The sequence below is a fragment of the Musca vetustissima genome, unplaced genomic scaffold, assembly GCF_032173495.1.
Source record: "Musca vetustissima isolate MV318-11 ecotype Yass unplaced genomic scaffold, APGP_CSIRO_Mvet_v1 utg2353, whole genome shotgun sequence".
In the NCBI taxonomy this organism is placed as follows: Eukaryota; Metazoa; Arthropoda; class Insecta; order Diptera; family Muscidae; genus Musca; species Musca vetustissima.
The window spans coordinates 153,415-180,471 of record NW_026881610.1 but is presented as its reverse complement, the minus strand read 5'-3'; the positions used below and the strand labels follow the sequence as shown (position 1 = coordinate 180,471).

The 27,057-nt window shown below is 31.4% G+C and overlaps 3 protein-coding genes across 3 annotated transcripts; 2 read left to right on the top strand and 1 right to left on the bottom strand.

Moving 5' to 3' along the window:
- The first annotated feature begins 3,104 nt into the window (after window positions 1-3,104).
- Window positions 3,105-3,637, top strand: LOC133327572 (mediator of RNA polymerase II transcription subunit 10). The gene is made up of 2 exons (XM_061536088.1): window positions 3,105-3,251; window positions 3,350-3,637. The coding sequence occupies exons 1-2, from the start codon at window positions 3,130-3,132 to the stop codon at window positions 3,624-3,626; spliced, it is 399 nt and encodes a 132-aa protein (XP_061392072.1). The 5' UTR covers window positions 3,105-3,129; the 3' UTR covers window positions 3,627-3,637.
- A 2,692-nt stretch (window positions 3,638-6,329) lies between these two features.
- LOC133327577 (transmembrane emp24 domain-containing protein 3) lies at window positions 6,330-6,985 on the bottom strand. Its single transcript, XM_061536092.1, has one exon. It carries the CDS (start codon window positions 6,983-6,985, stop codon window positions 6,344-6,346), a length of 642 nt encoding a protein of 213 aa, XP_061392076.1. The 3' UTR covers window positions 6,330-6,343.
- A 3,719-nt stretch (window positions 6,986-10,704) lies between these two features.
- Window positions 10,705-26,456, top strand: LOC133327574 (mitochondrial cardiolipin hydrolase). Its single transcript, XM_061536090.1, has 2 exons — window positions 10,705-11,220; window positions 26,113-26,456. Exons 1-2 carry the CDS (start codon window positions 10,719-10,721, stop codon window positions 26,454-26,456), a joined length of 846 nt encoding a protein of 281 aa, XP_061392074.1. The 5' UTR covers window positions 10,705-10,718.
- Window positions 26,457-27,057: the final 601 nt, after the last annotated feature.

Sequence of the window (27,057 nt, the reverse complement as noted above, 5' to 3'; positions counted from 1 at the left end):
ATTTTTCCAAAACTTTATAAGGCGTGGAGTTTTAAAAATTATTTTTTCCAAAACTTTATAATGCGTGGATTTTTAAAAAATATTTTTTTCAAAACTTTATAAGGCGTAAATTTTTAAAAATTATTTTTTCCAAAGCTTTATAAGGCGTGGATTTTTCAAAATTATTTTTTCCAAAGCTTTATAAGGATTTTTAAAAATTATTTTTTCCAAAGCTTTATAAGGCGTGGATTTTTAAAAATTATTTTTTCCAAAGCTTTATAAGGATTTTTAAAAATTATTTTTTCCAAAGCTTTATAACGCGTGGATTTTTAAAAATTATTTTTTCCAAAACTATATAAGGCGTGGATTTTTAAAAATTATTTTTTCCAAAACTATATAAGGCGTGGATTTTTAAAAATTATTTTTTCCAAAACTATATAAGGCGTGGATTTTTAAAAATTATTTTTTCCAAAACTATATAAGGCGTGGATTTTTAAAAATTATTTTTTCCAAAACTATATAAGGCGTGGATTTTTAAAAATTATTTTTTCCAAAACTATATAAGGCGTGGATTTTTAAAAATTATTTTTTCCAAAACTATATAAGGCGTGGATTTTTAAAAATTATTTTTTCCAAAACTATATAAGGCGTGGATTTTTAAAAATTATTTTTTCCAAAACTATATAAGGCGTGGATTTTTAAAAATTATTTTTTCCAAAACTATATAAGGCGTGGATTTTTAAAAATTATTTTTTCCAAAACTATATAAGGCGTGGATTTTTAAAAATTATTTTTTCCAAAACTATATAAGGCGTGGATTTTTAAAAATTATTTTTTCCAAAACTATATAAGGCGTGGATTTTTAAAAATTATTTTTTCCAAAACTATATAAGGCGTGGATTTTTAAAAATTATTTTTTCCAAAACTATATAAGGCGTGGATTTTTAAAAATTATTTTTTCCAAAACTATATAAGGCGTGGATTTTTAAAAATTATTTTTTCCAAAACTATATAAGGCGTGGATTTTTAAAAATTATTTTTTCCAAAACTATATAAGGCGTGGATTTTTAAAAATTATTTTTTCCAAAACTATATAAGGCGTGGATTTTTAAAAATTATTTTTTCCAAAACTATATAAGGCGTGGATTTTTAAAAATTATTTTTTCCAAAACTATATAAGGCGTGGATTTTTAAAAATTATTTTTTCCAAAACTATATAAGGCGTGGATTTTTAAAAATTATTTTTTCCAAAACTATATAAGGCGTGGATTTTTAAAAATTATTTTTTCCAAAACTATATAAGGCGTGGATTTTTAAAAATTATTTTTTCCAAAACTATATAAGGCGTGGATTTTTAAAAATTATTTTTTCCAAAACTATATAAGGCGTGGATTTTTAAAAATTATTTTTTCCAAAACTATATAAGGCGTGGATTTTTAAAAATTATTTTTTCCAAAACTATATAAGGCGTGGATTTTTAAAAATTATTTTTTCCAAAACTATATAAGGCGTGGATTTTTAAAAATTATTTTTTCCAAAACTATATAAGGCGTGGATTTTTAAAAATTATTTTTTCCAAAACTATATAAGGCGTGGATTTTTAAAAATTATTTTTTCCAAAACTATATAACCAGATACTCGCCTACGCCGATGACATCGACATAATGGGTCGAACATTGAGAGCGGTAACAGCCACCTTTGAACAAATTGAGAAAGAGTCTGCCCATGATCCAATTAACAGGTCGTGTAAGAAGCGAATATTATCGGCCATTTTGGTAGAAAATCCCTCAATCTGTCAATTTTTTTGTTTACGTTTTCACACGATTAAGTCAAATTTTAACAGTTTGGGTGAAATCTTTCGCCTCTAACACGACCTGTTAATTGGACCATGAGTCTGCCAAAGTGGATCTGGTAATAAACTTGAGAACTACAGCTTTGAGGTAGTCAAAGATTTTTTATACCTTGGTAACGCCATAAATAAAACTAATGACATCAGTTTTGAAATTCGGAGAAGGATAGTGTTGGCCAACAGATGCTACTATGGTCTGAGTTAGCAACTCATAAGCAAGGCCACCTCACGCCAGACCAAACTCATACTCTACAAGACGCTGATACTACCCGTGCTATTATATCGATCTGAAGCATGGGTACTTACGCAAGCAGATGAGGCAGCTCTTGGAGTGTTTGAAAAAAAATTATACGAAAGATCTATGGGCCCATCTGTGTTGACGGTGAATATCGCCGTTGAATGAACCATGAGCTGTACCAGCTATTCTTGGACATCGGCATTGTTAGACGTATTGAGCTCCAGCGACTACGTTGACTAGCTCATGTTGTGAGAATGCCAGCTAAGTAAGTAATATAAGTCGAGGATTTTTAAAAATAACTTTTCCAAGACTATATAAGGCGTGGATTTTTCGAAGACTATATAAGGCGTGTATTTTTACAAATTATTCGTTCCAAGACTACATAAGGCGTGGATTTTTACAAATTATTCGTTCCAAAACTATATAATAGTGCGTTTACATTATACCGGCTTTAGTTAGCCCAGTAGGTTTCAAGCGTCAATTCCATTGTCATTGCCAAATAAGTCCTTATCAAGTAGGTTAAACCTGCAAAAAGTTCTAATGTAAATGCTGTTTAAGGCGTGGATTTTTAAAAATAATTTTGTCCATAATTTTACGTATTAACACGTTTAAATGTCATTACGTTTTGTAACATCTGCCATTTGTATTCCATTAAAATCTCTACCGCATATAACACATATTTGTAATATAACAAATCATTTATATTATCAATCCCAAAAAAATCAGTCAAATAAATAACATTTTCCCATAAAAACTACCTATTATATTCCATTACGTTCCGTTACGGCTACCATACGTTTTTGCAAAACACCAATATATTTCATGTATTCGATAATTTGGTTTATCGATAATTGCCCAAACGATTAGTCGTCTACCGACAAAAATGCTATCGAAATGGACATTTGCAACAACAAGAAGAAGCACGCAGTGACGAAGTTTTCAGTGTTTTCTTCTAGTGTTAGTATTTATTGGGAGTTGATGAAATAAGGAGAAAATTGTCCGAAATTAGAAAATTCAAGCAGCCAATTTACGCAAAACCGTTGCCTTAAATCACACTTCAAATATGTCGGCACCTTTGGAAAATCTTGAAACCCAATTGGAAATGTTTATTGAAAATGTGCGACAAATACGCATTATTGTGTCCGATTTTCAGCCCCAAGGCCAAAATGTTCTCAATCAAAAGATGTAAGTAGTAGTTGCTTGGTCAATCAATATAACAAATGGATATCCTTTAACGGTCATTTCTGTGTTCCCCCTTTTGTTTGTTTGTTTTGAAATTACAGTCAAGGCCTGGTCAGTGGTCTGCAGGAGATAAACAAATTGAAGAATCAGGTGCAAGATATCTATGTACCCTTTGAGGTCTTTGATTACATTGATCAGGATAAGAATCCACAATTGTACACCAAGGATTGTGTTGAAAAGGCATTGGCCAAAAACGAAGAGGTCAAAGGTAAAATTGATGCCTATCGCAAATTCAAGTCCAATATGCTGGCGGAACTATTCAAGACATTTCCCAATGAGATGAACATGTATCGTGCATATCGTCCGGATTCGGTGTAATTGTATGAAGTTAGATGTAGTAATGTTGTGTGTGAGTGTTTGTTTATTTGTGGCAAACATCATCATGGACTGAACCTGAATTCTTCTATATACATATATTACATACAAACAACAAAAAATTAATAACAGCAACTGCAAAACAACAAAACAAAAATTCAATTTATATTAAGTTAAGGGAAAATAAAACAAAAAATTAATCATTGTAATAAATAATTAACATAAAAAGACATGTATTATTTATTTCCTCATAAAAGTATATAATAGTACTATAATGTAAAATTAGTCGGACATGTTCAAAATAGGCCAGTGGCTCCCTTGTATCTATTAATCGGTAGGTTAAGTATAGCACGCACCTAATTCCTGGCACCAAGATATAAGTGTTATAATATTAATTATCGATTTATAATATTGTAGTGACTAGTGTCTAAGATATCGGTATTCCAAAGTAGTTCCATAAATTCATAAAACGGCACCGGCTAATATTGATAATTTTGTAGGGGTTTCGTCAGGTAAATTTTTAATTATTATTTTTGTATTTTAATTATACTCTAAGATTTAAGGTTTCAGCGACAATAAAGTTCTTATAACAAATCTTCTAAACTTGGATCAACTTTTGGTACCTCCCCCATAAAATTATTAAAAAGGGACCAATTGAGGGGACGCTCCAAATTTATTCAAACCTTACACATTGTGATATTTTTTTTTCAATCCCGCATATTGTTCGGAGATAGGTCCTCTAGTATAAGAGTCTCAAATGGAGCTCAAAGAGATCATAATAAAACGGCACCGGCTAATATTGATAATTCTGTGGGGGTTTCGTCAGGTCAATTTTTAATTATTATTTTGGTATTTTTTATTTTTAATTATTAAGGGTTTAACGAAAGATAATAAAGGTCTAAAGCCAAATCCGATTCTAACTTATGATGTCTAACTTATCATATCCTTCAAATTTTCTTCTAAACTTGGATCACCCATAAATTTATTAAAAAGGGACCAAGTGAGAGGACGCTCCAACTTTTTTCAAACTTTTCACATTGTGGCATTTTTTCAAACCCACATATACATTGAAGATAGACTGTATAGGTTCTAGTATAAGAGTCCCAAATAGAGCTCAAAGAGTATTCAATTTAATCCAATGGGCAGATTATGACAGTCGATTTCGAGTTGTTTCGATCGATGTTATTCAATTTGATATGACTGCATTAGAACACATTTTGTCGAAATGGCCGATAAAAACTATCGTATCGAAGTTTATTTTCGAATAAAAACTCACTCGATATCGACTGTCATGATTTGGCACATTTTTACCGCAAAAGTGTAACTAAGCCGAACCTAAATCCCCAGTTGAGATCTATTGGCCCTTCCCACACAAAGGATCATAATTTTAAGAACTTGTCGACCACTTTGGAGAAAAAAATCTTGATCTAAACTTAGAACATTGTAATATCACAAAACCAAGATAAAGTCTGTCGGCTCACGAGCACTATTTTTCTTAGACCTACTAACAACTGTACATATACCGTAAAATATACAGGATAACCGTATACTACATATGTACTGTCAAAATTTGATGGTTCATCTTTCGTCAACACCGGTCTAGACCCCATTTTATTTATCTTCATAATCCGGATTCGCTCGACTTTTGCCATACCGGGTTCTTGCTGGGTATAAATATGCAATAGTGGTCCATGTTTTGACGTAGCCCGCATATTTGGGTCCCTACCCCATTTTTGGCATGCTGAAGGCCCTAGCCGCATTTTCAACAACAGTTTTTGTAATCCACAGAGTTTAGGAAACTTCCTGTATGACAGTTTATAATGGCATTGTTCTTATATCAACGTCCTGACCTATTTTAGGTATTTAGGTATTACTCAAGTTTTTGGTCCATGTTTTGAAATAGCCCTCATATGAAAGTCCTGTCCCATTTTCAGTATGATAAAGATCTCAACCAAATTTGTTTAACATAAGTCTTGGAAATTTGAAATCAGAGGATAGAAAACCTTCCGGAAGACAATTTACAATACCAATGTAAAATTTGAAATCAAAGGATAGAAACCCGTCTGGAATGAAAATTTAAAAACCCCATATAAAAGTGGCGATTTTATCTAATTTGAATACATAATGCATTTTTAGTTGATTACTTTAATCCTTGCTTCAAAAATATTTTTCTCGTGATGGTGTAGCCCTACATTCCAAAATAAAAAAGTATTGGATATGCGTTCCAAATAAGGACATTTTTAAAAATCAAAATCATAATGCTAAAACCTTAACAATTTATAACACACGCACCTAACCCTAAATTCCTAGATTTTCTACAGAGATAAGATTTCCAAAACAATACAACAACAGAAACACACAACAAATGTATTATAGCTCGAATTTTTCATTCTTCTTTAATAAAGACACACAAAAAAAAATTTAAATTACAACTAAAATAATTACACATTAACTGAGGAATTGATGAGGCTTCATTTTGGTTGTGTACTTTTTCGTTTTGTAAGAGAACATATTAATGTGACGAGGATAATAGTAGTAATAATAATAATGGTCCAGGAGGTATTTTGGGAGGGTGAGAAGGAGTTTTCATTTAATGCACTCTCATTTGTTGTTGTTTCATACACAATTGTTAATTTTCATTTCTTTCGTTCCTTCGATTAACTAATAAAAAATAAGAATAATTGGCATGTCGATCATCTATTATGTTTTTTAATTTAATCCTACAAACGACTATAGCGTTGCTGATTAGGTTTACGATCCGTAAAGAAATTACGTAGCACCAAGATCTGTACAATACCAATGGTCAGAACGGCCGCTGTTTCAGCACATGACCACCACATAACGCGTTCATTTAATTCTTCGGCACGTTTTCGCCCTTGGGCTTCACGCAGACGATGATGTGTCTGGGCGTCCAAAATGTCATTGAGACTCTTGTGTATCGATTGTGATGAGGTTTCCATTTGGGTGAGGACGGTGGCATGGTCATCGACACCGGGCAGGGCAGGTTCTTCGCCTACTTGAAAATCAACATAGACGAATTTATGTGAAAACGTTGAGAATTTATTGCTAAAGCAGGCCTGATAGACACCAGCAAGATCGGCAACAAATTGATGGCTATCAAATGTGGCCTTTTGCTGTTCGTAAATAATATCACCCTTGGGATTCTTTAGCGTTACATCAACATCCAATTGACCACCGGCTGATACTTGGAACTCCAAATAGGCGGTGGTGTTACGTTTGATTTCCTCGAAGAAGCAGTCCTCTGCCCCATCTGCCAAATCGAATGTAAATTCTACAGCTTGTGACACGCTCAACAAGCCAGCCAGCAAGCTGAGTAAACAAAACTCCGCACAGCTTTTCATAACTGTTGTAGTATTTTTGTCTTTTTTTACTGATGCTTGTCTCGATATTTACAATACAACGAATTGTGTGTTTTTCCTCCCTCAACACAGGCTCACTTTGCCACGCAAGTGTTTCAGAATCTAAAAAAAAAAAACACAAAACATGGAATTAAAGAAAAACCGTTGATGGTGTTGATGATTAGGTCAAATTCTAGAAAACCACAATACTTTTTCCTTTCGTTCGATTCGCTTAGAATTCCATACACGTCTCAAGAAAGCTGTGAGAGCGGTCGTCGTACCGGACTTACTTGATTTGGGGTTTATTTTTTGTTAGCCTAAAGCCTATTCCGTATTGTCTGTTTACCAACTAGTTATCTAAAATAAATGACTAAAATAAAAAAATAGCTTCGCTTTTTTGGATTTGATATCGTTTTTTTAATCTGCTACTGCATAAAATAAAATTCTTTTTGCAATTTTGACAGTTCACAGAAGAAAAATAAAACGCTCTCTTTCTCTCTCAGCTAATCACACTGACGTGTCAACGTAGTACAGTTCGAACAGTTGTATATTTGTGTAGGCGTACTATTTTTCGTGGTTGTTTTTAGTACGGTGTTAATTAATACTCTTTACGCCGATGCGAGGAAATTAAATGAAAGCAATTAATGTAATTATATATATTTGGAAATATAAAAATATATTTGCTTTGGAATATTTTTATAGCACATTGCATCCGTTATTGTTGAAGTATATCACCGCAGCATAGACATAATTACCCTGCGTTTACACTAGACGAATTATCGTAGAATATTGCGTCGGTTATACATTTGGTATGTTTCCCTACTGAAAGAATCTACTATTTTTTACTTCGATAACGAATTTTCCTTTATGGTATCGAAGAAAGTAGTAAAATTTAGTAGATTCTTGCAGTACGGGAACATACCAATTGAGTGATTATCATGGTGCTATAAAACGGTAGAATTATGTTGATCAACATCATACAGCAAGCGAAAGCCAGCTGTATGACCTTAAGTCTAACATCAACAATTTTGTCATCTACCAAAAATTTACCATACCACAGAGCACGATATGCATAAAAATAACAAAAAATACAAGGTGTGTCAACTTGAGGTGAATAACAAAAGTGCAACTATGTATGTGGTGCCTTCTTCTGTCAAATATTTTACAACAAACAGTTATGTTTATTTGAATTTTTCCTCGAAAATCAAATAGGGAATACAACGGAATGTTCGTTTCATTCATAACTTATTCCAGGTGGATGTTTTAAAAATTGTTTTTATTTTAATTTAATTTGAATTTATAAACTTGAAGCCACATTTTCTAACTGAAGTGACAGTAATTTGGCATTTCTGGTTATCAACGGTAAACAAACATTGTAAAGCATAAGTCCATGTTTCTACTTAGCTTCCATTTAAATATCCCGCAGCATCTTAGCCATTTTCATGGTCACAGGATACATTTGAATTGTCTGTAATTTCTGTAATTTCGAAGTGTCTGTCTGTAAAATAATTCTTCACAGGAAATGATAAGCATAAAACAGCATTTGCATTAGAACTTTTAATCTTCTCTATGAGGATTTATTTGACATATATGTAATGGAATTGAATTTGTACAATATAGACGTACTATAAGTCCATGTTTTGACATTATTTTTTTCTCGTCCAAGGCCAGATAACAATGTCCCCCGTTAATATAATCGGTTTCTCATGTTTACTGTCAAAACACCTTATTGTAAACTGACTTCAAACAAAATTTTTGACTTTATACTTAAGACAGAACAGTTGTTTTTCGCTTCCTCGGTGAGGGTAACCCTGACTTTTAACGGCAATATCATGGCCCAAAAATAAACTATAAATCATGCCGTCATGGCGATGAACCCCTTTTTGTATATGTGAGATTGACTAGTGTATGGCAAACTCTTCAATCACTATTCCAAAAAATCGATTTTTATAGTACAATTGTCAATTCCTTTGCATATATGTCAAATAAATCCTCATAAAGTAGGTTAACCCGATAAAAAGTTCTAATGTATATGCCGTTTTATCCCAAAAATTGAATTTTGAGTCGTAAATTAAGTTGGTTTTTTATTCCGTCACAATTTTACTATATTTGTACACAAAATTATTTACTGACAACTTTCAAAATGAATATTATTCACCAGATTGATAGGGTTTAATCTTCAAAATCAAAACTATTTTGATTTTCTTCATGCATTGTGTGTGCGAATTTCAGAAAATATACAACCCTGTATCTACATTTTCTGTCAAAAGTTCAAAATATATGGGAATTTTTTGAAAAATATTTTCGCCACAACAATGAAACCGTTTGACAGAAAATGTAGATACAGGGTTGTATATTTCCTGAAATTCGTCTTTTGGATGACCTGATATTTGGGCCATGTTTTGAACCTTTTCAACGCGCACAACCGAGGTATATTTAATGAGGTAGCCGCATCGGCCCAGCTGTTGGTGCAAGTAAATGCCAAAAATGTTGTTGTAATGTTGAACCCAAAAATTTAAAAACAAAATTTTAAATGAAAATTTCCGAATTTCGAAGAGCTTGTTTGGCAATACTTTTATTAACATTTTCTACAATAATCTTGTCAATACGTTTGTTTTGGCTAAATATTTTTGACATATCATAATACAACAACCGATGTTTGTTGTAGAAATTCTCCTATGCGGCTACCTTGTATACCTACCTTGCGCACAACAAAATTTATACACAGCTTTAATTTTCTTTTAATAATTTTTTAAATTTTCACCACATTTGATAAGTATTTTATTTATTTTAGAATCATTTTTAAAACGAATTAAAATTTTTTTCGAAGCCTTTGTCAAAGCTAACTATGTTTATTTTTTTAATTCAACATATTTTGACAAAATATATAGATATCAGCTGGAGGGTGACCTAATATATAGACCTTGGTTTCGGCCACCTCTGCCTCAATAATCATTTTTTTTTTTTGTACTTCTACGTCGTCAAGTATGTTGGTGGTTAGAACACTTTCGTGCCCATTCACCATGACCGCAATAATCATTTTACAAATAAATATAAAATTAGTCATTGATTAATTCCTTCTAGAACATATTACAACGCCGTTATTTCATTTTTAAACTCCCAAGTCTATTGACACATTTGCAAATTTCTCTGCCGCCGATCAATTTATATCCACTCGACTTTAAACTCTCCGCTATAAACTGTCAATGGAAACATATGGTCAAACAAGATTTTAGCAAAACAACAAATACAAAAACAACGAATAGCAAACAAAAAGAAACAACAAAAAACGTGCATTCAATGCTTGTGTCGGTCGGTCGGTTCGGAACGGAGAGAGAACGAGTAAAAATTGCATGTTTGTGTGATAGGCTGTGAATTTGGAAAAAAGGCAATCTAGCAAATTATTAGAAAATTTAGAAGAAATTTAAAAAAAACTGTCAAATTTTATTGCCAAATCGAATAAAAGATACAAAGCACGTGCGTTTATGTTTTACCGGTAGCAGCAGCGGGCAACAAAGAACAGAAAGGAAAGCAACAACAACTAGGAAATTCAAGTGCATTCTAAGTGGATAGTGCAATTTTTTGTTTCTTTTCTATTGGGTAGTTCCCCCAGTGTAAAACAGAGGGGTTGTCGCGTGGTTTTCCTTCGGTCGTGTGAAATTCATTCAGTTTTATTTTTTGAAAATAAAATATATTGCATTTAATTGGAAAAAATATGTTCGATTCATCGCGTGTCATGCGTTATTGCCTTTATGGGGCAAGTGCAATTGTCATATCTGAAATAGCCTATCATTCCTATTTCTGGCTGAAAAATCAAATTAGCAAATATGCCACTTCGAAAGAAATCATGGAAGTTATATGGACCAATGAGTTGACACAATCGTGTGTTAGTAAACATCGTCGTTTCACCACAGCATCGAGCTCTGGTACGGTTTCCACATCGTCGGGATCACCAACAATGACCGAGTTAAATCGTATCGTAAAATTACCATCACCAAAAAAATCCCAATTGTCGGAATGTTCGAATCCTTTTTGTGCCGCCTACAATGTCGGTCGTCTATTGGAATTTATCGATTCCGCGAAATATTCCCTGGATTTGGCCATGTACACATTTACATCGTACGATTTGGCACAGGCCTTCAGTCGCGCTCTTAAACGTGGTGTTCTCATTCGCATAATATCGGATCATGAAATGGCCTATTCGAGTGGTTCACAAATTATTCCGCTGACCAAAGCAGGTGAGTTAGATTCTAATAAGACCAATTAGAATATACAAATATGAGGATGAAGGTAATAGGTTTTTATTTCAGAATATAAATAATTTGTTAAGAATATTACACATATTGAAGATATTATTTTAACCCCTAATATGCATTATTTCGGCCTAAAGGTTACCACACAACAAATGGAAATATTCTTGGAAGTAAATTTAAACTGATTTTTTGGGGTTTTATTAATTTCGTAATAAATTGCAATTTCATAATAAATTGCAATCTTTCTAGATGCTTTTCGAGTTTGTATCAATAGACGATGTGCGGCAAAAATATGCTATCAGTAATGGAATTTAGAAAAGGTGGTTGAACTACAGTCATCGACATTTTTTTTTTTAATTGCCAAGGGAACGGCGATATCGGCCATTATAAGCTATCTATCACTATAGCTATCGCTATCCACGAGAGAGGGGTCTACGGCCCGAGTCTTTCTCGGCCAACGTCTGTCAACTCAGCCCATCGTGTAAAAGCAATAGAGCTGCTACAACAACAACAACTATAAGCTATATCAAATAAAGAGACAAACTTTTGCTAGGCTTAGGAGGACTACGGCCACCTTAGGGAATTTTTTTATTTTTACAAATTTGTTTCATAAAAAAAAGAAATGAATGTAAACTAAACCCCAACAACTCAAGCAAATAAAAACCAAATGAGCTTTTTATTTAAACTTTGTACGCCCATACTTCCGGAAGTATGCCTTTCAAAGAACTCCGAGTGTTAATCTTAAATAGATTTAATAAAATGTGGAGGTATTTGTGAAATTTAAAAAAAAAACACACATCTAAGGAAATAATGATTACTTCTCACCCCTACAAATTTTTTGAAAGGTGATCATAATATAAATATCTTACCTTTAAGATAACGTTGCAATATGTCACGAGTTCATATTTAAAGTGACCAAAAATAGGAGTTGTAGTAGTTGGATGACATTTCCTACAAAGCATGTGACAAAAGGCTTTATAGATCGAATCAGGATTTGATATACGTCCCATACAATGGGGAAATGTCAATATTTTTCGCATATGAAATCGTTAATATTCAACCAAATTCTATGAAAAATGGCATTTTACATTTACTTAGGTCTGTAATATAAGTGGCTAAAAACTAGGGGGTTCGGATCAAAATTTGCCATACTTCCTATATAATGGATCAGGAAAATGTGATGCCTTTGGCATATCAAATCATTAACATACAATTCAATTCTTTTAAAATGTCAGCTTTCTTCTAATTGGGCCTATAAAGCAAGTGATAAAATTCGGTATACTTCCCATACAATCTTGAAAAAATAAAACACTTTTTTGGACTATAAAATCGTTCATAATCAGACAAATAGTTTTCCCACAGTGGCATCTAACCTATTTTCCCTTTATATGGAATTTAAGTCAGGCCACTGTGGATCTAAAAAATAGCACCGAGCTTCGGAAAAAATTTGGCCTAGAAACATTTTCATCGATGCCATTTTCGAAAATGCATACCATAATGTGAAAGACACCGCCGTTTTCCCACAGTGGACCCAAATCCTCTTCCCACTAGCATTCAAATTTATATTTAACTCGTTGAAAAATACAGTGTTAGAAAACGTAAAAATACATATTGTGAGATAAGTTTAAATTTATTTTCACGGAAATCCATCCAATCATAAAATTATTATTTTTTTATAAAAATCCACGCCTCTTAAAATTATTGTTTTTTTTATAAAAATCCACGCAATTTTAAACTATTATTATTTATAATGTTTTTTTTTTTAAATCCACGCTTCTAAAAATTACTGTTTTTTGTTAAAATTTGTACCAAATTTATTTTTATAAAAAAAAAAAAAAAACTAATTTTTTTGTAAAAATAATTTTTATAATATTGAATTTTTTTATAAAAAATATTTCTATTTTATAAAATTAAATTTAATTTTTTTATAAAAATTATTTCTATTTTATTAAAATGATTTTTTTTTTAAAATATTTTTATTTTATAAAATTAATTTTTTATAAAAATCCATTCCTCTTTGATTTAAAAATCCACGCCTCCTTAAAGTACTGTTTTTTATAAAAACGTAAAAATACATATTGTGAGATAAATTTAAATTTTTTTCACGGAAATCCATCCAATCATAAAATTATTATTATTTTTATAAAAATTTACGCCTCCTAAAATTACTGTTTTTTTTATAAAAACGTGAGATAAATATTGTGAGATAAATTTAAATTTATTTTTACGGAAATCCATCCAATCATAAAATTATTATTTTTTTTATAAAAATCCACGCCTCTTAAAATATATAAAAATTTTTTTAAAAACAAATTATTTTTATAGGCAATTTAAAAAAAATAATTTTTTGTATTTTTTATAAAATTGAATTTTTTTAAAAAATTATTTCATAAAAATTAATTTTTTTATAAAAATGTAAATTTTTTTTTTTTATAAATCCACTCTTCTTAAAATTACTGTAAAAATTATTACTTAAAAACAAATTATTTTTATAAGAATTCAAGCCTTTAAAAAAAATAATTTTTTTGTAAAAATAATTTTTATAAAATTTAATTTTTTTATAAAAATTATTTTTAAATTTTATTTTTAAAATTAATTTTTTTTATAAAAAAATGTTTTTTTTTAAATTAATTTTTTTTATTTTGTTTTTTTTTGTTATTTTGTTTTTATAAAAAATCACTTCTAAAATTTTATATAAAAATTCAGGTCTCATATTTTTCATAAAAATAGACGCTTCATATTTTTTTTATAATAATCTACGCCTTAAATTCGATTTATAAAAATCCAAAAATTTGTAAAAAAAATCTACACTTTAGACATTTTTAATAAAAATTCACGCCTCATAAAGTATTTTTTAAAGACATATAATTTTTTGTTTTTATAAAAATCCACTCCTCACATTTTTTTTATAAAAATCTACACCTCATATTTTTTTTATAAAACTCCACGCTTATAATTTTTTATGAAACCCCACGCCTTATATATTTTTGTAAAAATACGCACATCATATTTTTTTTTTTTTTTTGTAAAAATTCATATTTTTTATAAAATTCCACGCGATTTGTAAAAATCCGCATAAAAATCAACGCTTCATAAAAATCTGTGCCTAATAGAATTAATTATTATATTTAATTTTTTTTTTTTATTTTTATAAACAGTCATGTCTTAAAAAATCAAAGTTTATAACAATATATTTTTTTTGTAAAAATCCACGCCTGCTAAAATTGTTATTAGTAAAAATCAAAGTTTTTTTTATAAAAATCCTAGCCAATTTTCATGGTACAATTATAAAAGGTAACAGTAAATCTCAGCTGATTTGATTCCAACGTAATACTAGTGTCAATATGAATTTGACAAATTATGTTTCTAAAAATTACCCAACAGAAAAATTCGGAACGCACACAATTTGAAATTGTTCTTTATTAAATGTGCTCCCGTATTCAATTTACTCAATCCGCCTGTTGGGAACGTTTGAGGAAGCAAATCTTTCTTCATCTTTCGCAATTCCCAGCATTTTCATATAGGAAAGATGTGGAATCGATAGAAATATAACTTTGATAGATTTTCATTCATGTTTTTCAAGTTTTATTTTGAGAATTCGAAAATATTTAATTTTCAAAATAAATATAAATTTTTTGTTTGTTTACATTTTTCTGTCAAATGACGTTGACACTAGTATAACTTACAACAACAAATTTCCATGTGGTTTTTGTATCGTTTGTTGTACAACAACACTTGCTGTTACCTTCTATTATTATACCAAGGCCAATTTTTTACAAAAATCCACACTTAATTTTTTTTTTATATAAAATTCAGGCATATTTTTTTCCAATGCGACCATAGATTAAATAAAAAATAGAAAAAGAAAACATTATGAGGACTATAGATTTTTGTTCTAAAATAGTTTATTTGAATAATTGAGCCTAAAGACATTGTCTAAAAAAATTTAGAATTTCCACTTGAAAGAATTTCAGTAACTTGGGGAAGTACAAATTTATAAAATCTATACAGTCATTTGATTAAAAAAAAAAACTTAAAATCATTTCCCTTTGTAAATTCAAATGCAAAAAAGAAATCAAGCAAAGAAGTATCAAAAACCTGCACATGCACGCACCACTACAATGACAATTTCACACAAATCTTTCATTCATCGTCATCAGCAAATTTGTTTTCTATTCATAGACGAAGCAGCAATGATTGTGCTGTGAACTGTTTTATTCTGAATTTACTTGGCAGAGGGGGTAATAGTTGTGGGTGATGATGTCATAGCCCTTCCCCCATACGTTGCCTTTGAGGAGATTTGGGGATGTTCGGCTCCTCCTTTTAGAGTTGTTGTTTTTGTTTAAACGCAGCAGCAGCAGTGGCAGCACTACAACACCACCTATTTTGTGCAAAACAATGATCGCAAAAAAAAACAAAGAACAAAAAAAAAAACACCAACAAATATAAATCAACCTACGAACCATTAAGCACCCGACGACAATGAACGAATTCTTTGACGATCGATCGCTGCGATGATGATGATGCGTTGTTGCATTATGACGATTCTAGGCGAACAAAAAAACGATTGCATTAGTTGTCTAAAGAGAGGGATGGGGAGAGGGAGGTGGGGTGTGGAGTACGTATGGTACGGGAGACTAGTGACACATTAGATTGAATTGTGCAATTGTTATTGAGTTTGTTGTTGTTATTTCTCTGCCTACCTATATTTTGTTGTTGTTGCTACTAAAATGTGCTGTACTGCAGCAAATGTTAAATATCATTTGGAAGTTGTTGCTATGTTTTTTTATTTCTTCTTCTTCTACATTTGAATTTTTTTCTGCTGTTCTTAATAATGCGAAATTGTTTTCAGTTTTGCGAATATTTTCGTACTTTTTTTGTGTAAACAAATCAACTCTAATATGTGCTGAGGGAAAAACAAACAAACAAACCGACAAACAAATCAGTAGACCCCAACCAGCAATGATAGTGAGTTGGAAAAGATAGCTCACAGTGCTGAGATTTGAAATGGATAGATATTCACTTTCAAAAACAATTTTTTATAAAAATATATCTCTTCATGAGGTTAAAAATCGATTTTTTATTTTTTAAAGAGTTCACATTTTTTCAAAAAATATTCAAAGCTAAAGAATATTTTTTTAATGACATCATCATCTTGCGGACTGCACTGTTTCTGTTTTGCTGATCATTAGATGGCTTGCAACTGCAAATACATTTTCTGTTGCTAGGGCACCTAAACAGTGTATATAAATGTATCTGGTGCCAAATGGTAATGTACCTCATGGAGCATGGTACTAGTTAAGTGTCGAATATTTAAATCTTAACGTACCAAAAATGTATACATTTTTAAATTTATATAAAATATCTAAAAATCTAAGACTATAACATTTTATATGAAATAAAACAAGTTTATACTTATAGACCCATGGTTCCTTTTGAGAATATGCATAGAATCGCTTTCTGAGTCGATTTACGCATGTTCGTCCGTCCAAGTATTTTTTTGTGAACAAAGTACAGGTCGCATTTATGATCCGTTTTATTTGGCCCAAGAACGAACCCTATTGAAATTGGAAAAAATCGGTTCAGATTTAGATATAGATCCCATATATAGTTTCGTCCGATTTTATGTAAATGATGCACCAAACTCCCAATATTTGTCCGATTGGCACAAAATTTTGCACGGAGTTCTGAATTAGGTCCAGACTGATGCCTGCGAAGTTTTGTTAAAATCGGTTCAGATTTAGATATAGCTCCCATATTTCGTCCGATTTTTTTGTGAATGATAAACCAAACTACCAATGCACAGAGTACTCATTTAGGTCCAGACTGATGCCTGCGAAGTTTTGTTAAAATCGGTTCAGATTTAGATATAGCTCCTATATATAGTTTCGTCCGATTTTTTTTTGTGAATGATGCACCAAACTCCCAATATTTGTCCGATTGGCACAAAATTTTGCACAGAGCACACATTTAGGTCCAGACTGATGCCTGCGAAGTTTTGTTAAAATCGGTTCGGATTTAGATATAGCTCCTATATATAGTTTCGTCCGATTTTATGCAAAATGATGCACCAAACTCCCAATATTTGTCCGATTGGCAAACAATTTTGCACAGTGTACTGATTTAGGTCCAGACCTATGTATGCGTAGTTTTGTTAAAATCGGTTCAGATTTAGATATAGCTCCCATATTTCGTCCGATTTTTTTTTGAATGATACACAGAACTCCCAATGCACAGAGTACTCATTTAGGTCCAGACTGATGCTTGTGAAGTTTTGTTAAAATCGGTTCAGATTAAGATATAGCTCCCATATATAGTTTCGTCCGATTTTTTTGTGAATGATGCACCAAACTCCGATTGGCACAACATTTTGCACAGAGTACTCATTTAGGTTCAGATTGATGTCTGCGAAGCCTTGTTGACATCGGTTAAGATTTTGAAATAGCTCCTATATATATCTTCGTCCGATTTTTTGTGAATGATGCACCAAACTCCCAATATTTTGCATAGCGAATGCAATTGAGAAAAAAATGATGCGTGATACGGTTTGTTGAAATCGGTTCAGATTTCGATATAGATCTTTTATGTATTTTCGTTTGATTTTATGTAAATTGTGCACCGAAGGGTGTATGTTTGTTCGATTTACACGAAATTTGACAGAGGGTGTTAAATTGAATATAGAATGCTTATGGTGTACCCAACGGTTGCTCAATTAAGATCATGTATTTATACATAGCTTCCATACATATTTTGACTAGATTTCATACAAATGGTACACCAAAGAATCCAAGTCTGCCCGTTTGACATGCAATTTTTTATTGATTTCAGAATGGTATGTGTAGGTGTTTTTTTCAATTGCTTCAAATATCTAACTAGATAACACATTTAATTTCGATGATTCTATGTCTGTTCTATGTATAGGATATTATAGATATGAACATCTCGACATTTTCGACGATCGACAGTTATATACCCCAGCCTATGGTTTGTGTGGGTCTTCGGAATTACACACAAATTTTATTATTAGCTTTATATAAGAAATATGTTTTTATCACAGAGGTTTCAGATTTAATGTTGATAAAATTTTATAAACTACTGGATCCAATCTTCGGAATTGATATAGGGTTGGTATATATAATATACTAATGCAATAATAATTCGTCTGATATTGCATTTATAAATATTAAAAATTTTGACCAATCGTGGGGGAGGTACCAGAAAGAGTGAACCAATGGATCCCATCTTTGGAAATAATTTAGACTTCGTATCTGACATTCCGTTCGCCTGATATTGGATTTAGAAAAATATTGAAAATTTTGACCATTTGTGGGGGGAGGTACCAGAAGGAGTGACCCAATGGATCCCTTCTTCAAATTTTATCTATTCTTGGTAAAGATAATAGGTTGTACAAAGTTTGGTTCAAATGGGACATTCCATTCGCCTTATATTGTATTTATAAATATTGAAAATTTGGACACCTTGTGTGGGAGGTACCAGAAGGAGTGGACCAATAGGGGGTCCCATCTTCATACTTAATCTAGGCTCGGTAAAGGTAATAGGTTTCGTTAAAATCGGATGATCCGTTTGCATGTTATTATGAAATTAATTTTTAGCATAATGTTGACCATTTTGTGGGGGAGGTACCAGAAGGAGTGGACCGATATTCACAATCGTCGAACTTAAATAAAGTTTGGAAGTGCAAAGTTTGGATGAAATCGATTATTCCCTACAAGAGTTATCGTGCGCACCAGCCAACAAGACAAACAGACGGACAACGGACGGACGGACATGCGTAAATCGAGTCAATTTTTTTGAAACAGATTTGGTCCAAAGAAATATGGGGTCTAAAACCAATATTTCGATGAGTCACATTTTCTCCGTATCAAAGTGTATATACCGTCATTACCCATAAGGCTGAGGGTATAAAAAATCTGCCTACCAAACATTATCAATATGGGTTCATGTTTTGTTATAGAGCGGTACCTCAATTATTCGGAGGTTTGGTGACTTTAGGCACGTTATTCAACCGAAGTGATTTCAATTTGATATTTTTGATTCTCATTAGGTAGCAAATCTCCATACCCAGAATTATCAATATTGGGCCGTGTTTCGGGGTAGCCTCCAGAGAGCGGACGGGACCGTTTTTAACAGAATTGATTATAATATCACATTGCGTGCAGGCTTCGGAGGTTAACATTCAAGAAAGTTTATAATTTAGGTTCATGTTTTTTTTCATTTTCCCAAATAATTAAAAAAATATATTTGGCGAAATTTTTCGATGTAGGTAAATTTTTTGACATAACTCCCACATAAAGTGGGACGTGACCCATTTTTTGTGCTATGAAGTGGCTATAATTTAACATTCCAAAAAGTTTATAATTTAGGTTAATGTTTTTTCATATTCATATTTCCCAATAAACACCACGTGGTGCAGGGTGGTGTTTATAAACACCACGTGGTACAGCGTGGTGTTTATAAGAAGTTCGGCCAGGTCGAGGTTTTTTACTTCTTCACAGATATACTGACACTTCTTTAACATTAAAAATAAAGCTCATAGCGTGAAACATAAAAAATTCAATAGGTTTATGTGGAATCGAAAACGGCAAATTTTTTGGTATAAAACCAAATAGATGGAAAATTTTGAAAATATCCAGAAAAAAAATAAAAAATGCTAAAAAAGATGCTAGGTGCTAAATTGGCAACTCTGCTCACAACTGAATGCACCAAACAAAAACCAGCAAAATAATGTTTACTGTTGCCGTGGAAATTTTATCAATTGATTTTTGTTATGATAAAATAAAGGAGAAGGAGAACCTACACAGAAACCATCACACAGTGGGAAAATGCAGTACTAGCGCGCAGAAAATAAAAGTAGATGTTTTACTGTATGTTTATCGATATTTTGGATAAAAATAGATTTAGATGGACAATTTTAATTATTTTATGAAAAAATTTTGCAATTTTGTTTTTTTATTAACCCATTAAGCGCCGATTTTTTTTAGAAAAAATTTAAATTTTTAGGTGAAAATTGCTATTTTGAAGCATTTGAAACATTTTATAGTAAGCAACATTTTTCATTATAACTAATAGTACTCCTAAAATGGGAGCTTCTTTTAAAAATTCCGAAACATTTGGAGGGCAAAAAGTGGGTTAAGGGCAAACACTATTGTTATTATATATATCTTTATTATTGTTAATATTACGTATCTAAAATATTAAACTATATATATTTTACAAAATTTAGGCGTTACTTATTAAATACTAATCACATTCAGAATCCGAGTTTTGATCTGAATTAGTTGGTAGCATTGGATCCTCCAGTATTTTTAAGGACTTCTTCAGATAGTGGCTCACTATATCGATTGTTAAGAAATGTACTACGAGACAAACTTGATATTTTTGGATCAGAAGAAAATAGCAACCTATTGAAAAGGTCCCTCATTGTTTCCTCACGACTAATTTTTCTGGTGTACAGTTCCCTGTAGTTCCGAAAGTCCTTATTTCTAGATTCCATGGCTTCTTCAGACAACATTCGTATGGGCAAAGCTGCAAATTTAATTATATCAGCTCCATGCACTAATATTTTGTGTATGCTTGAAGGCATACAGAACCAAGAATATAATTCCTCAAAAAATAAATGTTTCCTCAGTAAGTTTTTTAAAAGACTCTGCGTTAATAGAATATCCACAGGCCATGATTGAAAGGATTATACTAAAATTTTTAATAAATTTTTCATCAACAGCAGTTATCGACGATGCCAAGCCAGGTTGGCTAAAAAATAGCAGTATTGCCATCGTTTGTTGTTCCGAATACTGACTATATTTGTGTCAACAATAATGTGGATTTCTTTTCAAATCATATAATTTTACGTGGCCGACAAAAATTTTATTTTTCAAAACCAGTCGGTATGAAATGTGAAATATACATTAAAACATCGAATCCTAGACAGGCCGTATTCGTAAAATTTGATGTTTGGTGTTAGTGAAAATTTTGTTGTAATCATTTTTACTTTTGGTGTTATTTTTTATAGCGAAAACCATAAATGTAGGTAAAACCGTGTATATATGATTGTTACACCAATGATATTTTTCAGGGTTCATAAAGTGTTACCCTTTACCTTATATTTTAGAAGACTTTACAAATTTCGTTGTAATTTCAATTTTTATTTAGAAAGACATTTGGAATAAATGTATATTCAGTGCATGATTTAAAATTTTGGAGCAGCTTACTTAAATACCCTCATTTTCATACTCACACCCAGTACTCTGGAACCTTAGGATGGACATTTTGAACTTGTTTTGTCATATTTGATGAATTATATCAAAAAAATTCACAAATTTTTAATTTTATTTGAACAAAACCTTAAAAAAAGCTTCCTAGACCAAATGGGCATTTTTTAAAAAAATTGCCATAAATCCGAGAATCGCAAGAAGTCGCAGGAAAAAATTTAGTATGATGTTCTAGACAGACACACAAGAAAAATATAACAAAAATCAACGCTGAACTCGACTGCACTCCATACTAAACCCCTGTTTTAATTGAAGGAATTTAAAAAAACGGACCTTACACATATTTAGCCCGAAACACCTAAATTAAAATAACTTATGGGTTATATAACTATACCATTTAATTAAATACCAATACTATATATCAAAAATTGACAAAATTTTATAATAATATATTCACAGAATACACACGACCATCGCAATTTTATAGCTAAAAAAATACCATTTTTAACATTGGAAAAAAATTCTATTTTAAATGTACCGTTATTCCGTTCTAGCTTATTAATCAACACTCTACTTTAAAACTCCATTAATGTTTTAAAGATTCCTTCATCTTAATTTTTTTATTTTCTGCGCGCTAGATCGGTATTTTTTCCCACTGTGCATCATACATACTTGTCGATTAGCAAACATATCATGGTGCATATGCAGAGCCGTCAGAGAGGAAAACGTGAAGTGTTAATAAAAATTATAGCAAAAACGGAGGAAAATGCTTCAGATTAATTTTAAAATCATATTTTTCCAATATCATGCCATACAACCCACAACCAACCGAATGGTCATTTTTAAATTCGAACTAAGAACCCAACGATTTGCTAATGTTGTTAATTCGCGGGTGACCAGATCATAAATGCTGCTAAATAATTTCACACATTCGTAGTCATCATTTGGTCGATACGCACGAACACCACTACAAGATGATATAATTGCAACAACAATTAACAAACATTTTTTTTAATTTTTTTTTCATTAATTCCCGACAAACATTTGTTTGTTTATAAATTCAGTCAATCATTGGCGGCATGGTGCTTCTGTCGGTGCTGACTGCTGTAGTTGTTGCTGTTTTTCTGTTATGCGGTATATAAACACAATAGCATTTTATCGCAAGGTGTTCCGTAAATAACCTTGCTAAAAATTTTTTTGATAAGTGAATTTCACTGTAGGGCAAAGAAAATTGTCCTCATAAAAAACGCATTTCGTAATCTTATCAAGAAAAAGTTCTTATAAATTTGCAAAGAAATAAAATTAAAATATATATATATATATATTTTAAATCTACGCTTATATTTTTTGACAGAAAATTATATTTAATAAATATAAGCCTATATTTATTGACAGAAAATGCTATATTTAATGAAGAAAAAATATTATTTAAAAATCTATATTTTTAGTGGACAAAAATGTTATTAAAAAAATCCAAGCGTAAATGTAATGGACAGAAATTAAAACAAATCAAGTAGAAAAAATATAATTTATCAAAATTTTTTTTATAAATTTTTCCTTGAGGGTATTATTTTTTTCTAAATTGCATCATACGTTTTTTTTTGGTTGTTGCGTTAGTTTATTATATTTGTATTAATTTATTCAAATTATTTATTTGTTTTATTTTTCATCACATAATTTATTTGCATAATATTAATTTTTGCAGTAGTCCAAAAGTTTACCTAAATGTTTACCTTCTAGTCGCTTTCAAAAATTATTTTCTTTTTGAAATAAATAGAGCAGCATACGCATATGTATGTAGTACATCAAGTACATACATTTGTTATTATATGCAGAAGGCTAGCCGACTGATAATACAAAAAAAAATATTCTACGATAAGATTTGAAATTTGCAACAATGTTGCAAAATTCTGAACCTAATCATTAATCATCAATTTAATAGCGTTAATTTAATAACAATTATTTTTTTATTTAAAAAAAAAAATTTAGGTATGGCTTTTTTAAATAATATTTTCAACCCTTAAATATAGTTGTGGATTCTTTAAATAATAATTTTTGGTCTTTAAATAATAATTTTTGGCCCTTAAATATAGGCCTGATTCTTTAATTAATAATTTTTGGCCATTAAATATAGGTGGGGATTCTTTAAATAATAATTGTTGGCCCTTAAATATATACTGTATAAATATAAGTTCTAAGAACTTTTAAAATTCCTTAGAAAATCCACGCCTAAGAACCTTTAAAATTCCTTAGAAAATCCACGCCTAAGAACCTTTAAAATTCCTTAGAAAATCCACGCCTAAGAACCTTTAAAATTCCTTAGAAAATCCACGCCTAAGAACCTTTAAAATTCCTTAGAAAATCAACGCCTAAGAACCTTTAAAATTCCTTAGAAAATCCACGCATCATAACCTTCAAACCTTTAGGCAATTTTAATGGTGAAGTAACAATAGAGAATGAACAATATAATATAACATTTCATTTCGTACCAAATTCTACAATTGACGTCGAGGTAATTCGGGGAAAAGAATTTTGTCAACTTGCTGAGATAAGGATTACGTCTGATGGTCTGAAGATCAACAAAGTAAATGATTCAGTATTTGAAGAGACGCATAGTATTTTGAAAATGGACGTGTGTAACGACGACGAATGTCAAATTGATGTAAATCCTATGGCTAGCGAAAATTCGACATTGAAAGTTGAGAATATGATCCTGAATTATAAACCTCACTAAAAGAATAGTTGACGAACAGATTGATAAATGGCTTGAGGAAGTTATCATTGAACCATCGGAATCGGAATTTTGTAGTCCAATTGTCCTAGTCAAGAAAAAAGACTCTACATACAGACTTTGCGTGGATTATCGAAAAATTAATAAAATCATTATGAAAGACCATTTTCCGCTGCCTTTGATAGAAGAACAGCTCGATCGACTTCAAGGAGCAATGATATTTAGTACCCTAGATTTGCGCAATGGATTTTCCATGTCAATGTCAACGCCGATAGCCGAAAATTTACTTCTTTTTTTACACATGGTGGACAATACCAATTTCTTAAAGTACCTGTTGGATTGACCAACTCACCTGCCGTTTTTCAACGCTATGTTAATACAATATTTAGAGACTTAACACGTGAAGGTATAGCGCTACCATATGTTGATATTTTATACTGAAGACGAAGCGTTGTCCAACTTGGAAAGAGTTCTAAGCACTTGCAAGGACTACGGATTGGAACTAAACATAAAGAAATGTAATTTTCTACAAAGACAGATCCAGTTTCTTGGTAACATAATTGAAAATCAAGAGATTTCAGATTTTAATAGACTTAAACAGATATTATGTGAAGTACCTGTAGTAAAATATTTCAACCAGAATTATGAGACTGAAGTTCACACAGATGCATCAATAGATAGATCTGGAGCTGTGCTTTTACAAAAATCACCATGAGACGATTTTCTACATCTATTATATAAGTAAGAAAACCAGCGACGCCGAATAAAAACTATGAACTAGAAGTACTAGCAATCATACAGGCTTTGGACAAATTTAGAATTTACCTAATTGGGATACATTTTAAAATAGTCACTGATTGCAATGCAATGCAAAGATATTAGATAAAAAATATGTATCAGTTGCGCGTTGAATATTATTCTTACAAGAATATGATTATGTCATTGAACATCGTCCAGGAACCCATGACATGTTGATGCTTTAAGCAGACACCCAATAATGATAATCAATGAACATAATTTAACGTCGAAAATAAGCCGATTGCAGCTACAAGACGACGATCTCAACACCATTCGAGAAATTTTGAAAGAACAACCATATAACAAAGAATATTTCATGAAAGGAGATATTTTATACAAACTAGTAGATGATAACGAACTGATAGTTGTACCGAAAGTAATGAGAAGCGAAGTCATCAGGAATGCACATGCACATGACATTTCTCAGTAAAAAAGACCAAAGAGCTAATTTCCAAAGAGTATTACATTCCAAATCTAGAAGAGATAATATCGAAGCATATATCGAATTGTATTCCATGTGTTATTCTGAATCGAAAACGTGGTAAGCAAGAAGGCGTACTAAATCCGATACCCAAAGACGATACTCCACTACATACCTACCATATCCATTTTCTGGGACCTCTTCAATCAACCAGCAAACTTTATAATCATATTTTTGTCGTTATCGATAGTTTCACAAAAAGGCGTCGATTTTTTAAGTAATATTTTTTGGCCCTTAAATATAGCCACGAATTTTTAAATTAATTTTTTTTCATTAAATATAGACGTGAATATTTTAAATAATTTTATTTAATTAAATATAAGCGTGGATTTGTAAATAATATGACATTTTATTATATTTCCACAACTAAATTAAGTAAACATCACCTTGTGGTTATTCACCTTTTCACCTTCGATAGTAAACGTTATTACTTACTTTATAGCTAACCCCCTAAAGTATGCTTCGGTGTAATATTTTATGGAAAGTGTTGTGCTATAAATTTACCACAGCCATGTTGAATTTGCAGCCTAAAAATATGCTACATTTTTAAAATTAATATTGTGTACTTTTTTATTTCACCACATTGTTATAGCAAGATGATAAATTAATTTGTTTTTCTATACTCGTTCTGCTTTCAGGTGTTCCCATTCGCTGCAATAGCAACACAATGTTCATGCATCATAAATTCTGTATCATCGATTCGCCGCAGCGTATCGATGCCATTTTTAAAAAGCAAAATAATAAATCCGCCGCCAAAAGATGCCATACAAGGGGACTGGTTTTGACCGGCTCCCTCAATTGGACTATGCAAGGATTCGGTGGTAATTGGGAGAATATTTTAATTACCTCCAATGCCGAATGTGTTCGCACCTATGCCGAAGAATTTGAACGTATGTGGAATGCTTTCAATTTTGATATGAAAAGTGCTGCTGCTTCGGCGTCAACATCAGCAGCAGCGGCTGCCGTTGCCTCACCCAAGTAGGGCATCATTGTCTGCCTCCTGTAAGGAAGAAATTTCTTCTCAGCGAATAATTAACCTCATGGAAATGTTAACATATTGTACAATCTAGGATTATAAGGAACTTTAACGAATATAAGGTGAGTCTGAAGATACATTTAAAATTTTGAGAAATCAATGCAATTTTTTCTATTCCAAACCACTGTTCCTCTGTGGGTGTAAGAAAATATGATATGACCTACCCACCAAAAACAACAACAAAAATTTCCACATGTGTTCATGACATGTTCTCTTCAAAGGGATTATGGGTTTAGAGTTATGATTTTTTTCGTAGTTGTTGTTGTTTTGATTTTCTCATCCTTGTACATTTACATTTCCACTGGCCCATAACGAATAATGGTAACAGTCATAAAAATGTCCTGTCACACTGTGTGTGTGTCAGTTGACAAAATACTTAAATAAATTGATAATTATGACTTACACATGTTTAAATAGGTTGATCTGATCATTAAGAGTAGAAAACACATGTGTGTCAGTGTATGTGTATCTTTTTCCAGACTACTTATAAACATATTACGTAAAAGAGGTTGGAATTTTGTGCCCAAAATTTTCAATAAGACACGTT